The 18,157-nt window shown below is 40.9% G+C and overlaps 2 protein-coding genes across 2 annotated transcripts in view; both read left to right on the top strand.

Annotated features, from left to right (window-relative positions):
• LOC144894176 (collagen alpha-1(XXII) chain-like) overlaps positions 1-7,359 on the top strand; it is a 28,622-nt gene extending 21,263 nt beyond the window's left edge. The window contains exon 3 of the mRNA XM_078786262.1: positions 6,731-7,359. Within this exon, the coding sequence (XP_078642388.1) occupies positions 6,731-7,359 (629 nt within the window). The remainder of the gene's footprint in view (positions 1-6,730) is intronic.
• A 9,367-nt stretch (positions 7,360-16,726) lies between these two features.
• COL22A1 (collagen type XXII alpha 1 chain) overlaps positions 16,727-18,157 on the top strand; it is a 283,216-nt gene continuing 281,785 nt past the window's right edge. The window contains exon 1 of the mRNA XM_068129833.2: positions 16,727-16,774. The gene's annotated coding sequence lies outside the window, so the exon portion shown is untranslated. The remainder of the gene's footprint in view (positions 16,775-18,157) is intronic.

Genomic DNA, 18,157 nt, shown 5'->3' with positions numbered 1-18,157 from the left:
CAGAGAGGCCAGACGGAAGCCTCTCCTCAGTGAAAGACACATGAAAGCCCGCTTGGAGTTTGCACAAAAGCACCTAAAGGACTCTCAGACTGTGAGAAACAAGATTCTGTGGTCTGATGAAGCAAGATTGAACTGTTTGGCTTCCAAGAAAATTGAAATGAATGCTCATCCATTTTTGGAAACATGAACAATACCAATCTTGCTCGGTGATCACAAAATGTATGAATTTTGCTCTGTCAAATCTGTGCACATGGATGAGCAGTTCCTAGTGGTCACATCAGTAAGCACGTGCAGAATTATAGTATTTCCCAACATTAACCCAGCAATGACAGCTTACATGATGGTAAAAGACTCTTCTTCATTCAAACTGACACTAAACAATAGCAGCTTGGCTTTATGTATGATTATTCTTCTTCCTCTGGTCAGAGTAAGACAGACATTCATGCATTTGCCATGAACATCAGTCACACTACTCTTGTATTAATTCACTTGGAACAATCAAAGAACAACCCGGGGTGATGCAATGGTGTTTGAGGTGCTGGTTTATTTTGATTCTTCTTCTTGTGATTCCATTTTTGAACACAAATTCAAATTCGAGGAAAGAAAGAAGCATGCCTTAAGCGTTGGACTTTTGAGGAGAAGCTTCCAAAGGTTGATTTGGTAAAAGCTAGTGCAGCTGTCCATTCAGTTTCCCAAGTTCTTGAAGCAGGCTCAGCCAGTGTATGTGAGTGTATGTGAGTGTAAGTGAGAATGGATAATGCATGGTGCCCATGTGGTTCAAATGAATGCTCAAGGATAATGTCCTCATTTTCTAGCCATTGTTACAGGTGAAAGCCCTGGAGGTTACCACAAAATTTCTGCTTCTTCCAGCACAGACAACGCTGAACCCATTTACAGATATGCTTATATTTTGAGCTGTTCCTTTTCCAAAGTCCCTTCTGGAGAAAGTTCTCAATTTCAGTTAAACTTGGAAAAATAATGAATAAACCCATTTTTACGTACATTTATCCTCAGCTGTGTTTTCCTGGTAGATTTCATATGTTTGGAAAGGTGTTGCACTGGTTCAACATTGTGACGTAGATTATCTCCCGGTAGTATGTGTGGCTGGTGTTGTGTGGTGCTTATATTCCCAAAATTCTAGGGAGCACACAAGTTGGCATGCCCAGCTCTCATGAAAAAATAAACACAGGCAGGGATTTAAGGGGACTACCATAAGCCCCCTTTGGTGAAGAGGAAATTATTTATGGAATCTTCCAATCAACCAATCTACCAATATGGATGGATTATTGGAATTCACCAATCAATATAATGTATTGCATTTTTTACCAGACTTTTATGAATCCTCAAATCAATTGCCCTTTGTTTCTACCTGTGGCATGATTTTCTGCATCTTAAAGTGAACATCCTTAACAATAATGTCAGAGTCGTAACATTTCATTCTATCTGCAAGCAAGAAATGCCTGCCTTTCAAAAGGAATATCACAATAGTCATTGATAAGGGTTTACTACCAAGATAGATAGCTGTGCGTACAGCGTATCTACATACTAGATTGTGTACCCAGCGTTATCCGTTGCTGTTCCAATCCTGTTGCCATTTTGAAGAAATCAAATTTAGATTTTTTTCCCATTTTTCTGGGGGCCTAAAACACTTCCCTAAATCTATGAGGGAATGGTGTCGGGATCATTTTAATATTACCTTTCACATAGCTTCAAAGGCTTCTAAGCTCTATCGAGCGATTTTTAGAGTTGTTATAAGTTCTACAAAAAAACATATTGTCAAATTTTTTTGGGTTGCTTGGGTGCTTAAAAACACCCCCGGCCCTCACTGATGAACCTATGGGAGTTTAATGAATATCCATTCAGACACTTCTGAGAAAAATTGCGACCAGGGATCGACAGATAAACATCTCTCTCCTCGGATCGACTCGCAGGGGTACCCAGCGTTACTTGGTGATTGTAACGCTGGGTACCCCTGCTTGTTGGAATTTCTTGTTGTAATCTTGTAATAACAATTTTGTAATAACAACAATTTATTGTTGTAATGTTGTAATCTTGTAATGTAATAATGTTGTAATCTTGTTGGAATTTTGAAGGAATCAAAATTGTTTTTTTTTTTACTATTTGGGGGGGGGGGGCTGAAACACTTCCCTACACCCACTAAGGAATGGGGTGGGGTCATTTAATATTATCTTTCCCATAGCTACAAAGGCTTAGGCACGAGAAAGCGATTCTAAAAAAAATTTGCCTAAAAGACTCCCTGGCACTCACTGATGAACCTCTGAAAGTTTGACAAAGTTCCGTTTGGCCGTTTCTTAGAAAAATGATGACACACGACCAGACAGACAAACATCTCTCTTATAGTGTCGATTAGGGGTTAGAGTTAGGTCGACTCACGAGTGAGCCTTTACTCAGAACAGAATTCTGTAGTTAGTGATTTTGAAATTAAGTGTGTGGATAGTTGAGTTTATGGTTACCTTCACTTAATGAGGCTGTTGTGTGCTTATTCATTCAATTCATTCATTATGCCTGGTGTTGGCTTAACGGTTAAGGTGCTGGCTTAAGATCTTATGGTCTTGAGTTTGAACCCCTGTCGTGCCATTGAAATAACACCAGTGTATAACACCAGTGCCACAGGCCACATATGAAACAATACCATTCATTAATTTGTGTGCAGTACCTATAGTTGCTAACTGCAGATCATTTCTGGGAGTGCAACTGCTGCTCCACAGATGCAGTGTCCCCTATATGTGAATGCGGTAAATTGGAATGTGACTAATGTGCCCATGACAATCACATACTCTTATATGAAAGACTCCATTGGATCATCAATGTCCACAAACAACCAATGCTAGCAGTCAGTTCCAAGGTATAACACCCACATCCTATAGACGTACACTCTTTGATGCAACTACCCACCTACAAAACCAGGGAGATAGTTTATAGTCAGGCCAAGGATTGTACTCAAAATAGACACCTTAAATTTGAGCGCACTCCCTCTTGAGTTATCCTGCCAACCCTGTGTGTTGATTAAATAACGAATAAGTACAGATACATTCAAAGTACACCGCCCCCATGTCAAATCATTAAATATCCTCCAGCTTGGCATTGCCGGGGCGTTTTAGGCGCCCGGAAATACTGCTGTGCAGCTCATAGAGACTGTATTGGGTGGGAGAGGTGTAAAATAAATTGATTGCTTAATTGCATAATTAAAATCAATAAATGATGATCATAAAATATTTTCTTAATCAATTGGCTAATAGCATAACTAAACCACTAGTGCTTCATCCGAAGCTGTAACTTTTTGTTAAATTAATTAAATAAGTCATTAATCCAAAAAATTAAATAAATAATTGATTAATCAATAAATAATAGATCGATTAATTGATTAATTAATAAATCAAAAATATCCTTTATAACCACATCACTTGGTCACTGTCATGTCCAAATATCAGCTTCCTAGCTCAAAAGGTGCCTGAGATATTGTCCAGATGAGAAAGAAAATCAATAAATGATTAATAATGAAAATAAATAAATAATAATCATAAAATAATTAAAAAATAATTTATCAACTGGCTAATCGAATACCTAAACCAGCACCATTTCATCCGAATCTGTAACTTTAAAAAAATTGATTAATGAAGTCATTCATCGAATAATTAAATAATTAATCGATTAAATGATTAATCAATAAATCAAAAATATCCTTTATAGCCACATCACTTGGTCATTGTCGTGTTGAAATATCAGCTTCCTAGCTCAAAAGGTACCTGAGATCATTCTGCCCAGAAGAGAAAGGAAATAAATAAGTACTTAATTAATCGACAATAATTAAGTAACCAATCGATTTATTGATTAATCAAAAAACAAAAATACAGTTTTTGATAAAGTACTTGCTCACTATTGTGCCGAAATTTCAGCTTCCTAGCTCAAAGGATGGCTGAGATATCGACCGGCCAAACAAACAAGAAAGAAAACAAGTACAGATACATTCAAAGTACACCGCCCCATGCCAAATAATTAAATACCCTACAGCGCGGCATTGCCGGGGCGCCTCTGGCGCCCGGCAATACCGCAGTGCAGCTCATTGAGGCTGCATTGGGAGGGAGAGGTGTACACTAATTGATTGATTAATTGTATAATTAAAATCAATAAAAGATTATCACAAAATATTTTCTTAATCAATTGGCTAATAGCATAACTAAACCACTAGTGCTTCATCCGAAGATGTATCTTTTAGAAATTTCATTAAATAAGTCATTAATAAAAAATTAAATAATTAATTGATTAATCAATAATTAATCAATTAATCAATAAATAATTAATCGATTAAATGATTAATCAATAAATCAAAAATATCCTTGATAGCCACATCACTTGGTCACTGTCATGTCCAAATATTAGCTTCCCAGCTCAAAAGGTGCCTGAGATATTGGCCAAATGAGAAAGAAAATAAATAAATGATTAATAATGAAAATAAATAAATAATAATCATTAAAAAATTAAATTATGAATCAATTCGGTCATAGAACACATAAACCACCACCATTTCATCAGTATCTGCAACTTAAAAAAAATTAGTCATTAATCGAATAATTAAATAATTGATTGATTAATTGATTAATTAATAAATCAAAAATAGCCTTTGCAGCCAAATCACCTGGTCATTGGCATGTCCAAATATCAGCTTCCTAACTCAAAAGGTGCCTGAGTTAATGGTCAGAAGAGAAAGGAAATTTGATTAATTAAATAAGTACTTAATTAATCGCTAATAATTAAATAACTCCTCAATTTATTGATTAATCAAAAAACAAAAAATAACGTTTTTGACAAAGGACTTGCTCACTATTGTGCCGAAATTTCAGCTTCCTAGCTCAAAGGATGGCTGAGATATCGTCCGGACAAACAAACAAACAAGAAAGCAAGAAAACAAACAACGAGAGTGAAAACTGAGTACTCTCTTTCAGCGTGCGTCACTGCCGAGCCCCCTTCGGTGCCCAGCAATGACGATTTGCAATGCCTGGAGATGGCATAGGAAAGGTGCGGTGTACAACAAGTACAGATACATTCAAAGTACACCGCCCCCATGCCAAATAATTAAATATGCTACAGCGCGGCATTGCCGGGGCGCCTCTGGCGCCCGGCAATACCGCAGTGCAGCTCATTGAGGCTGCATTGGGAGGGAGAGGTGGAGACTAATTGATTGATTAATTGTATAATTAAAATCAATAAAAGGTTATCACAAAATATTTTCTTAATCAATTGGCTAATAGCATAACTAAACCACTAGTGCTTCATCCGAAGATGTATCTTTTAGAAATTTAATTACATAAGTCATTAATAAAAAAATTAACTAATTAATTGATTAATCAATAAATAATTAATCGATTAAATGATTAATCAATAAATCAAAAATATTGTAGCAGCTACCGCTGGGTTTACACAATCGCCTTGCACCTACCAAGGACGCGAAGCGATCACCATGCCGGGCTCGTCCAGGACGCCCGGGCAGGCCCGCTCTCAACTTGCCAGGCCTCGTCCGGGATGCCCGGGCACGCCCCCTCTCGCCTTTCCCGGGCAAATGCTCCGGGATAATGTGTATATATATTGCTGCCCGATAAACAGGCTTTTCAGAGTACCCGAGTTGTTTTGTTTCAATAAAGAAACTCGGACGAATTCCAGCTTTTTGTCGCGTCCATTCTTCCGATTACATGGGAGCACAGCTCCTACAATATCGTTTATAGCCACATCACTTGGTCACTGTTGTGTCCAAATATTAGCTGAGATATCGCCCGGACAAACAAGAAGGAAAACAAACAAACAAACAAACAAGAAAACAAACAAACAAACAAGAAATCAAACAAACAAACAACCAGAGTGAAAACTGAGTACTCCCTTTCAGTGTGTGTCATTGCCGAGCCCCCTTCGGTGCCTGGCAATGATGTTATGCAGCGCCTGGAGATGGCATAGGAAAGGAGTGGTGTACAATATTTTCTTATGGATTATTTGTAAAATAAAAATAAAAATAAAAATAAAGTGACATTTGTTGTGTATACAGCACTAGCAGAAGTACCCGGCGTTGCCGGGTGGGGGAGGTGGGGAGGGAGAGGGGGTGGAAGGGGAGGGGAGAAAGGGGGGACAGGGAGGAGGGGGGAAAAGGGGGAGGAGGGGGGAAAAGGGGGAGGGGGGGAAAGGGGGAGGGGTGAAAGGGCAGGGGAGTGGGGGAAGGGGAGGGGAGGGGGGGGAGGCACGAGAGGAAGGGGGTTCATATATATGCTGGTGGGTGAACGTGGCGTTCATCATGTTTCTGAGTTAAGTGTGTTGCCGATCAGGAAGAAGAAGAAGCTGTAGGACCAACTTCGTACACTTCCGGAATTGTTTGATTTATTTGCATTCAAATGTCTGGTGATTGTTTTCTATTTATTTATGTGAATGGTTACTTGTATATCACTGTCATTAATTTAAAAAGGCTTCGGCACTATCGATTTTTTTTTTTTGCCTAAAACACTCCCAGGCACTCACTGATGAACCTCTGAAAGTTTGATGAAGATCCGTTCAGCCATCTCGGAATAAAACGCAGACACACAAAAACTGGACACACACACACAGACAACTCGCGTTTATATATATATATATATATATATATATATAGGTGGTAAGAATAAATCTGTGCTAATTCACTTATTGTTGTGGAATAGAACCGAACTTTGCTAACTTTCTGTTGTTTCCGCAGGCTGCCGAAGTCAACATTATGACCTGGTCTTCCTGTTGGATGCCTCATCAAGTGTAGGAAACGACAACTTTCAGCTGGTGCGTCAATGGGTGTCAGACTTGGTCGGGTCATTCGACGTCGCCCCTGGAAAGACGCGGGTCGCTGTTGTGCGTTACAGCGACGACCCCATCTCAGAATTTGGTCTGGACACTTACAGCAGTGCAGTGGCCACCCAGCGTGCAGCCCAAAACATTCATTATAGCGGGGGAAACACCCAGACGGGCAATGCCATCGCGTATGTTGTCCAAAATGCTTTTTCCGAAGCGGCGGGTGCTAGACCTCCACGCCCCGGAATCAGCCGGGTACTGATATTGCTGACCGACGGACGAAGCCAAGACCCGGTCCTTGGCCCGGCTCTGCGGGCTCACAAGGCTGGCATTCGGATATTTGCTATCGGGGTTGGAGAAGCTGTGCGGGAGGAGTTAGGTGAAGTGGCATCAGAGCCTGATGCAGAGCACGTTTTCCACGTGTCCGAATACGAGGCAATTGATCGGATCCGCGACCAGCTTCGACAACGCATCTGCCAAAGTAAGGAACATCTCTGGAACCACAGAAAGCCAGAAGTGGCATCGTGTGGTGTTAGAGTGTGACCAAAAAAAATCTCAGGTACAGCTGGAGCATGAATGCATGATTATTTTTCTCGCAGATCACCTGATAAAAGGTTACACATTTTTCGAGAATACGATTGGTCTTCTTGCCATTCCTAAGGGTAGACTCAACCTGCTCAAAGCTCAGTCAACATAAATTGCATTATAAATGGTTTGTCTTGGCATTGATCAAGTCATTCCAGGAAGGGAAAATGGAGACATGAATGGTAAGTGGAATACATGATGTCACAATCCTGCTGTCGATTTGATCCACGAAGATGGCATAATTCCTGATAATTGTGTTGTGTCAAATTAAACAGAAAGTCAATAAGCTCTTTAGATTATGAAAGTGGAGATTAAAAAACCACCTTGCTGCTGTTATACTGCTCTCTCTTTATTTAGTTTATTACCTCTGCCACCAAAGGTGAACCGAGTTGTGTTTGCACCCCTGTCTGTTTTTCTGTCTGTTTGTTACTTGCCGGAATAGATTCCGGCAAGGATGTTGCTTGGTTGGTTTGTCTGTCTGTCTGTTTGTGCGCAGTACTACGTCTACATCGTTGCACATAGCATCACCATACTTTACACACATATTTGCCTTGCCCTGGAATAGATTGTGCCCAATTTTTAACTCTCTAGTCCCAAGGTCAAGCTCAAGGTTACCCAAAACGTGAAAATCGTGACCGCAGCGTAAAGCCGGGGCAAGGCGGAGTGATACAGTGGAAGGATTTGACGGTTTAAATAAAGCCGCGATGAGGCGGATTTTCATTGGGACCTTCATCCTGATTTCGTTACCTCCGCCACCAAAGGTGGGTGGAGGTTATGTTTTCACCCCTGTCTCTTTGTCCGTTTGTTACTTGCCAGAATAGATTCCGGCAAGTATGTTGGTTGGTTGGTTACTTTGCCGGAATAGATTCTGGGCTGTATATTGGTTGGTTGGTTTGTTACTTGCCGGAATAGATTCGCCGGAATAGATTTTGGGTGGTGAGGGGGCTTGAAGCAAGATTTTAATCTTACAGCCGCCATGTTGGTGCTCGCCGTCGCTGCGATGCGAAGCCAAAGACGCCTCAGAGCTGTTACATTCACAATCGCTATGTCGTATGTACTCCCGATACGTGTTTCCTTCATTGTAAAAACTACCAAGTCAACAGTTAAAAGGATTTTGAGCCGATAGGTGTTACGGCCTTGGCTAGATCGATGGAGACAGCGATCTGTTAGCTCATACACTGCCCAAATAGCTATGTGGAATTCTCTCATGCAGAGATTAAACCCACGTCATTTGAACTTTGGCAGACGTCATTATTTACTTTTAATGATGTTTATATATACTAATCAAAAAGAAGATAATTGGTTTTGGGTCGTCCTTTGCGCATATCTCGTGGGATTGTGCGTTGGAGAGACGACCGTGATGGCGGGGAGTAGTTGGCAAATCAAAAAAAAAAAAAAGTACATTCCGGCAAGTCCTCGGTCTCTGACCGATTTTTCATCTGTCTGTTTGACTGTGTGTCTGTTTGTCTGTCTGTTTGACTGTCTGTCCGTCTGTCTGTCTATTCGACTTCTGTTTGACTGTCTGTCTGTTTGCTTGCCTCTTTGCTTGCCTGTTTGTCAGTCTGTTTATTGGTCTCTTAGTCTGTCTCTTAGTCTGTCTGTCTGTTTGACTGTCTGTGTGTCTGTCTGTTCGACTTCTGTTTGACTGTCTGTTTGTTTGCTTGCCTGTTTGTCAGTCTGTTTATCTGTCTCTTAGTCTGTCTGTCTGTTTGACTGTCTGTTTGACTGTCTGTTTGTCTGTCTGTCTGTCTGTTCGACTTCTGTTTGACAGTCTGTCTGTTTGTCTATCTGTTTGCTTGTCTGTTTATCTGTTTTTCTGTCTCTTAGTCTGTCTGTCTGTTTGTCTGTCTGTTCGACTTGTGTTTGACTGTCTGTCTGTTTGCTTGCCTGTTTGTCTGTCTGTTTGTCAGTCTGTTTATTTGTCTCTTAGTCTGTCTGTCTGTTTGACTGTCTGTTTGTCTGTCTGTCTGTCTTTGTTTGTCTGTCTGTTTGTCTGTCTGTTTGTCTGTCTGTTTGACTGTTTGTTTGTCTATCTGTTTGTCTATCTGTTTGTTTGCCTGTTTATCTGTCTGCTTGTCTATGTGTTTTTCTGTATGTTTGTCTGTCTGTTTGACTGTCTTTATGTTTGACTGTCTGTCTGTCTGTTTGTCTGTCTGTTCGACTTATTTTTGACTGTCTGCTTATCTGTCTGTTAGTCTATCTGTTTGTTTGTCTGTCTGTTTATCTATCTGTTCGTCTATTTGTTTGTCTATATGTTCGTCTATCTGTTTGTTTGCCTGTTTGTTTTGTCTGTTTGTCTGTCTGTTTGACTTTGTTTGTCTGTTTGTTGGTCTATATGTTTGTGTATTTGTTTGTTTGTCTGTCTGTTTGACTGTAAGCAGGATATCTCAAAAAGTTGTGCACGGATTCAGACAAAACTTGGTGGACAGGTTGGGTGTGTGACAAGGACAAAATGTTTCGATTTTGGTGAAGATCCGAATCCGGATCTGGATCCGATCATTTTTAAGCGATTCCTCAAAATTAAGAGACAGGGCCAAAAACAATATGTAGCATCGTATCTCAAAAAGTTGTGCAAGGATTCGCACGAAACTTGGTGGATACATTGGATCAGTGCCAGGAACAAGCCGAATAGATTTTGGTTCAAGTCCGGATCCAGATCCGGCCGATCAGTGGGATACAAAACATAGACTGTTCAGTCTGTCGGAGGTACAGTCACGTGAAAAAGTAAGTACATCCCATGTAAAGTTTTGACTTTTTCAACATATTTCAACATACAGCTATTTGATCTTCATTTCAACAAAATTGATAGATAAAGGAGACATAATATAACAAATATCATGAAACATTTACATTTTGTAGTCCGTTGTATAATTTAAATAAACATAAATGCAAATTTTGCATGTGGAAAAAGTAAGTACACCCTTGGCTCTCACGGGTGGTATTGCCCCATTTGGCAGAAACAACCTCAAGTAGGCGTTTCTTATAACTGTCTACCGGTCTCTGACATCGACTGGGAGATATTTTTGCCCACTCCTCCATGCAGAATTCTTTCAGCTGTGCGATGTTTGAGGGTTTTCTTGCATGCACAGCTCGTTTCAAATCCCCCCACAACATCTCGATGGGATTTAGATCCGGGCTTTGACTTGGCCATTCCAGAATGCTCCATTTCTTTCTTTTCAGCCATTCCTTGGTGGATTTACTGGTATGTTTAGGGTCATTGTCATGTTGCAAGGTCCATCTTCGGTTGAGCTTCAACTTCCCGACAGACAGCCTCACATTATCCTCAAGCACCCTCTGGTACAATGAAGAATTCATCGTGGATTCTATGATGGTGAGCTGCCCAGGCCGTGATGGAGCAAAGCTGCCCCAAACCATAATATTTCCACCACCATGCTTTACAGTTGGTATCAGGTTCTTGTGGTCAAATGCTGTCTTTGGTTTTCGCCAAACATGTCTTCTGGTACTGTGGCCAAACAGCTCTACCTTTGACTCATCTGTCCAGAACACATTGTTCCAGAAGTGCTGGTCTTTGCCTTGGTTTTTCATTGGCAAACTTTAGTCTTGCCCTGATGTTCTTTCTTGACAGCAAAGGTTTCCTCCTGGCACACCTCCCATATAGATCAAATTTGTGCAGCCTCTTTCTAATGGTGGACTCGTGCACTTTGGCATCAACAGTGGCAAGAGCTACCTGTAGGTCCCGTGATGACATTCTGGGGTTCTTAGAGACTTCTTTCAGCATCTTGCGGTCTGCTCTCGGGCTGAACTTGCTGGGGCGGCCTGGCCTGAACAAGTTGGCAGTTGTTTGGAATCTTTTCCACTTGTAGATGATCTTCCGGACAGTCGAATGATTGATTTCAAATTGTTTGGAGATCTTTTTAAATCCCTTCCCAGACTCGTAGGCATCTATAACCTTCTTTCTGGAGGCCTCAGAGAGCTCTTTTGATCTAGGCATGGTGACGCCGCACACTTCAACAACAAAGACCAAACCAAACGAAATGTCTGAGGTTTAAATAAGACAGGTTCCTCCAACATCCTCTCTAACGATGTTCTAATCATTTGCACCTGAGCTGGTGCACCTGATTCAAATTTTAGGTATTTGAAGTAGTGATAAATGTAGGGGTGTACTTACTTTTTCCACATGCGAAATTTGCATTTATGTTTATTTAAATGATACAATGGACTACAAAATGTAAATGTTTCATGATATTTGTTATATTATATCACCTTTATCTATCAATATTGTTGAAATGAAGATCAAATAGCTGTATGTTGAAATATGTTGAAAAAGTCAAAACTTTACATGGGGTGTACTTACTTTTTCACGTGACTGTATGTTCTTTACTGAGTGCTGTTGTATTGTTGGATCTGTATTTATCATTGATTCTTTTATTTAATCCATACCGGTATGCAGTTATTAATTCTTTATTTTAGGAAAGTTATCTGCACTTAAGTAATTATGTGATTGCTTTATTTTCCACCCCATTAACACACTTTAACACACACACACACACACACACACACACACACACACACACACACACACACACACACACACACACACACACACACACACACACACACACACACACAGTGGCTTTTGTTATTTTCACGCAATTAACATAAATTTCAGTGTCGGAAAGCAAAAGTACAAAGCTTTTTTGTGAAAGACAAAACCTCAATAGAAGTGAGTCTATTTGGAAGATGAACTACTATATCCTTTTTGCTTCTCATGTTGCTAAAAAATATTCTACCCATGGTTGAGGGTAACTTTGAGGGTAACTGAGGTTGAGGGTAACTGAGGATAACTTTCCATCATTACAATTCAATTTATACAAATTGCGGAATGTCATACAAATAGCAGACAAAAGGTCTGAATTTATCTTTACATGTTACAAAACGAGCACGACACTTGGTAGAGCACAAACCTCCACCAGGTGAACAGTTTACGTTTTGCATTCCACTGATGGGTCGGATCTGGCTGGATTCGGACCTGAACCAAAATATAATAGACTTGTTCTTGTCACTTAACCAACTTGTCCACCAAGTTTCATCCGAATCCATCCACAACCTTTTTGAAATATTGTCCGATATGTAGTTTGTTTGTTTTTTTTGTTTTTTTTTTGGCGCTACCCGGTGTGTGCCCCGGTTTAGAATAGGTGCACCGTATCCCTGCGTGTCGTAAGAGGCGAGTGAAAAGGGTTGGCGTTAGGAAGGGCATCCGGCCATAAAACATGGCCTCAAAAAGGGAGGAGGATGAAAATGACTGGTTGAGAAGAGTGATGGAAATGAATGTAGAAGGAAGTAGAGGACGGGGAAGACCGAGAAAGACTTGGCCAAAGATAGTGGAAGAAGAAATGCGGGCAAGGGGGTTAACAAGGAGAGATGCAGAAAATAGGGCAAAATGGAGAAGATTGTCATGGGGACCGCAAGGCTAACCCCCGCTCTAGCAGGGAAAATGGCCTTAAAATGCCTGTTGTGTTGTTGTTGTATATACTTTTGGCGCTATCTCTCAATGGTGAAGAATTACTTTGAAGATTCTAGTATCCACATCCGATGTGGAACCTCACATTCTTTTTATTCCCGTTTGGTATTGACCTAATTATAGACATTTTAACATTTTTCACCATAACTGGACTAAGGTTTGTCCAATCAGATCTAAGTTGCCCTCTTTATATAGCCTAGTGTAAGGCCATTTACACTTCATTTACATCATACAGTTTTGCAGCCAGGCCAATATTTTTGGACTGCCATTGGTAACATGTAACCTTTATGCTACCTGGCGCATGGTCAGGTTGTCTGAGACTAAACCGACACCCTTCACTGGCTTTGCTAGTGGGGAGAGTGATTGTGACACCCTGCCAGTACGAAAAGCAACATCTGACAAAGGGCAGATTAGGTCACTTTGGGAGCCAATGGACATCCAGTACATAGATGGTGTCTCCTAAAAAACACCCAATCGTGGTAGGAAAATTTATTTTTTCACCTGGCCTAGTTACCCCCTCCTGCATAGTGGTCCTGTGAAGAGGTTTCCTTGTTTCAGGACTAGGTGATGGTTCTGCCAGTTTTTCCTCTTCCTCTTCTTCTTCTTCTTCTTCTCCATAGCTCTTCACATTTAGTGGCTCTCGGCCTTGTTTTGGGAAAATGTCAATAAATTTTATAATAATGATTACCTCTCTGAGAAAGATCAAGGTCAAATGATGGTCTGAAAAAGTAACGTGTTTTTTGTCATCGCTCAAGTGTGCCAATGAGGATTATCCAGGAACGCTTGGCCTTCCAATATGTTTTTGCATCATAATAGTGAATCTGCACTGAAGTTGTGCACCTGGCATTTGATTCATGTCCTTGACCTACTTTTTTCGCATTGTGACCTGATTAACAAAAATCACCTTTTTGATCATAACTGGAATAATCGTATTCTGATTTTCATGATGTGAGAGTTATGGATAGACTGGAGATGGGGACACATTTTATTCATCTACATTATATTCTTAAATGTTGAAGGTCAACATCATATGGTGGTCCGAACAAAATATGGCCATCATTGGATTGTGGGCAAAGGGTAAGTCACAGGTAATCTCAGATGTATAGTCACTATTATTATTACTTGCAGAGTTCTCGCCCTGCGGGCGATTTTGTTCCGAGTGTGCAACACGTTCTTCTGATGCCTCCCTTTATTTGGGGGGTGTATAAGCAACAGGCTGCTGCCTTGATTGCTCTCAAAAAAAAAAAAAACTCAGGGATTACGTACACGAAGCAAAATTATGCGTACTGCTTATATGCATATGTAATACATCATGGTTATATATCTTGGATAATTCAAATTGCACTGACCAATAAGCTTCATGCCTCTTGTGTCAGAACAAGGCCTGATCAGCTGGAGGCCTGTTTGTACTGTCACCTTCACAAGGCCCATGACGCCTATTGGCCCAAACCTTTTCACTATTTGATGATCCTTTTAGCAGTTGCGTCGATAGTTTTACACTGAACAGAAAACTTCCAAGGAAGGCATGGCGATTGTGAATATGGCACTTTTATAGAGGCCCATAGAAATAGAGGATTTCCCATAGACCGAAAATGTTGGACCTCTGTGTGATTTTTTTTTTCAGGATACAACTGTGGGTGGTGTCAGGCCAGCTGTCCTACCAATGTGTATAGAGCGGACATACATATTACATGCTGTATATGCATACATACATACATTGCCTTCAAAAAGTATTCACACCCCTTGACTTTTTCACATTTTGTTGTGTTACAGCCTTAATTTAAAATGGATTAAATTGAGATTTGTTTTTGTCACTGATCTGCATATAATACTCCACAATGTTAAAGTGGAATTTTTTTTCGAACTTTTTACAAAATAATGAACTACAGAAACATCTTATTTACCTAAGTATTCAACCTCCTGAGGCATTACTTTGATGAAGCACCTTTGGCATAGATTACAGCTTCGAGTCTTCTTGGGTATGTCTGTATCAGGTTTGCACGGCTGGATTTTGGGGAGTGTCTTCCTTGCAGATTTGCTCATAGGGAGCATCGGTGAACATCAATCTTCAAGCCTTTTTGCAGATAATCAATGGGATTTAAATCTGAGCTTTGGCTGGCCACTCAAGGACTTTAACGTTCTTTTTCTGAAGCAATTCCAGTGTTGCTTTGGCTGTGTGCTTAGGGTCATCATACTGTTGGAACATAAATCCTAGCCGCAATCTAAGGTCTTTTGCACTCTGAAGCAGGTTCTCCTCAAGGGTTTTCCGGTACTTGGCTCCATTCATTGTTCCCTCTATCCTTACAAGTCTCCCAGTTCCTGCCACTGAAAAGCATCCCCATAGAATATGTAGGGATGGTGATGCATCCCCGTAGCATATGTAGATGAGCTGCGCTCGGTTTCTGCCAGACTTTGCATTCAGGCTAAGTTCAATTTTTGTCTCATCAGACCACAAAATCTTTTGCCTCATGTTCTGAGCCTTTCACATGCCTTGTTGCAAACTCTCGGCATGCTGTCATGTGCCTTTTTCTCAGGAGTGGCTTCCATCTGGCAACTCTCCCATAAACTATAGATCTCTGAAGGGACGCAGCGACTGTTGTTCTTCTGGCAGGTTCTCCCATCTCAGCCAAGGAACTCTGTAGTTCTGTCAGAGTGGTCTTTGGGTTCTTGATATCCTCCCTGATTAAGGTCATTTTTGCACGGTTGCTCAGTTTGGTCAGACGGCCAGCAATAGGAAGAGTCTGGGTAGTTCCATACTCTTGGAATTTCCTAGTGATGGAGCTTACTGTGCTCTTGGGAACTTTCAACACTCTAGAAATTGTTTTTTACCCTTCCCCAGATCTATGCCTTCTCTCAATTCTATAGCGGAGTTCTATGGACAGTTCCTTGGACTTCATGGTAGACTTTCTGCTCTGACATGCACTGTCAACTGTGGGATCTTATATGGAAAGGTGTGTTTCTTTCTAAATCATGTCGATCAATTGAATTGGCCACAGCTGGACTCCAATTAAGTTGTAGAGACATCTCGAGGATGACCAAAGGAAATTGGATGCACCTGAGCTCAATTAGAAGTGTCATAGCAAAAGGGTTGAATATTTATTGGCTCAACGCATTTCAGCTTTAAATTTTGAATTACTTCGTAAAAACTTCTCAAAGTCAAACTCCACTTTGGCATTATGGGGTATTATGTGTAGATCAGTGACAAAAAAAATCTCAATTTAATCCATTTTATAAATCAGGCTGTAACACAACAAAATGTGAAAAAGTCAAGGGGTGTGAATACTTTCTGTTGGCACTGTACATACACTTGCTCCATTGTATGTCATCCTTTTTTACTAACGTTTTACAACACTAACTGGAGTGATAACGATCATTTAACCAGAATGAGGCTCTCTCCATTTACATTCGACTGAACAAGGTTTTGCTGTAGGCTTATATATTGAGAGAAGTACGAACAGGTGTTGGGTTATTAGCTGATAGCTGCAGGCATTCAGGTTTCAGACCATTACGTTCAGTGCCTCTCTAAAAATGATGGGCCAGACTGTAGCAGCTAATGATGATTCCACACCAAGATGGTATCCATCTTTGTCCAGCTGAAATGCTGTGGATGCTGAAAAACGTAAAGGGAAAACTGCAGTTCCAGTGCAATTACACGATGTAACAAAAACTAAAAATCGATATAAGCACCATAAGTTTTTTCACATGACAATATGCTACAAATAAAGTGGTGTTAGGAGGAGAAAAGAATGAGGGCATTATGGTGGGAACGGTTACTGGCTGGTAATTACATCCCTTATTTGCTCTGCTTGATGTTTATGTTTGCAGATGTTCTTTGTCCAAATATTCAAGTTGAAAACAGAAACAACACAAATGAACTCCTTGATGTCCCAGGTAACGTTTGTTTGTTTTTTGCATTGAGTTAATCGCAAGGAGTATAAATAATGATATAAAGTCTCTTGAACATGGTGGGTGGTGGTTCGAGTTCAGCCTGTGGTTGCTGGGCTGCATCATTTTCTGGGGGTGCGGCTGTGCCTCTGATGCAGTGCCCCCCATTACCAGTCAGCTGGTACTCATTTTTCCAACAGGCTGAGTCGACCCACCTAGTGGTAATTCAATGGCATGACAGGGGCTCAAACTCAAGACCCTAATATCTCAAGCCAGCTACCTTAACCGTTAAGCCACCACCTCATGAACATAATCTTTTAGGTTCCATATTGATACCAAGTTGCTTTCATGTGCTGTCTTCGCACAAGCACAATGATACTGTAATCACCCTGTATAATAGACAGCCAAACATCCATTGCTATCTGTTTAAGGCTGCTCTGTGCTACTGAAACAGTTTCATTGCAAGATTGCACTAGATGCATTCCCTGTTTCACTGGTAATTGAATCACTGGTAATTCCCTGTTTGTCGTTAAAGGCGGCAAAAAGGGTTGGCGTCAGGAAGGGCATCCGGCCGTAAAACATTGCTTCAAAAAGGGGACCGAAAAAACAACAACAACCACGGTTCCCGAAAAAGGCCAACCCCCGCTTTGCGGGGAAAAATGGCCTCTAAAGGTGGTTATATTATTGCACTAGATGGTTTGCCATTGCCTTCCCAGTGGTAGTCAGGACATGAACTTGGAACTTTCACCAGGGTGTTGACAATAACTCACCAACAATTTGTCAAAAGATATACCATGGGATATTTATCCTTCACGAGCATTAAATGCTAGTTTATGGTCAGGACACATGGTTTGTGGTCTAGCTCTGGCACTAACCTGTTGAACAAATGACAAATGTTCCTGTTCTGTAAGAAGGACTAAGAACCATAATTTAAGGACGTTATATGTGATGATTTATGCCTTGGAATTTTGTCAGATCATGTTGTGAACAGTTGAGAAAATTGTCTCCATCTATGCATTGAGGTTTTAGCCTGGTGTTGGCTTAGTGGTTAGGGTGCGGCTTGGGATCCTAGTATACTGGGTTCGAATCCCGGTCGATCGCTGAATTAATGCCAGGGGAGTTGACTCAGCCTGAGTCATCCTTCCGAGGTCGGCAAATTGAGTACCAGTTCACTGGTAATTCCCTGTGTGTCGCAAGAGGCGACTAACATGGTTGGCGGTAGGAAGGGCATCCGGCCGTAAAACATCGCTTCAAAAAGGGGACCAAGGTGCCCAAAAAAGGCCAACCCCTGCTCTGCAGGGAAAAATGCCCTCTAAAGGTGGTTCTTCTTTCTTCTTCTATGCATTGAGGTTTTGTCCAAAATGATGGTGCCAACTTCATACCAGTTAT

The sequence above is a fragment of the Myxine glutinosa genome, chromosome 11 (genome assembly GCF_964187855.1).
Source record: "Myxine glutinosa chromosome 11, kmMyxGlut1.1, whole genome shotgun sequence".
In the NCBI taxonomy this organism is placed as follows: Eukaryota; Metazoa; Chordata; class Myxini; order Myxiniformes; family Myxinidae; genus Myxine; species Myxine glutinosa.
This window is presented reverse-complemented; position numbering and strand designations above follow the sequence as displayed.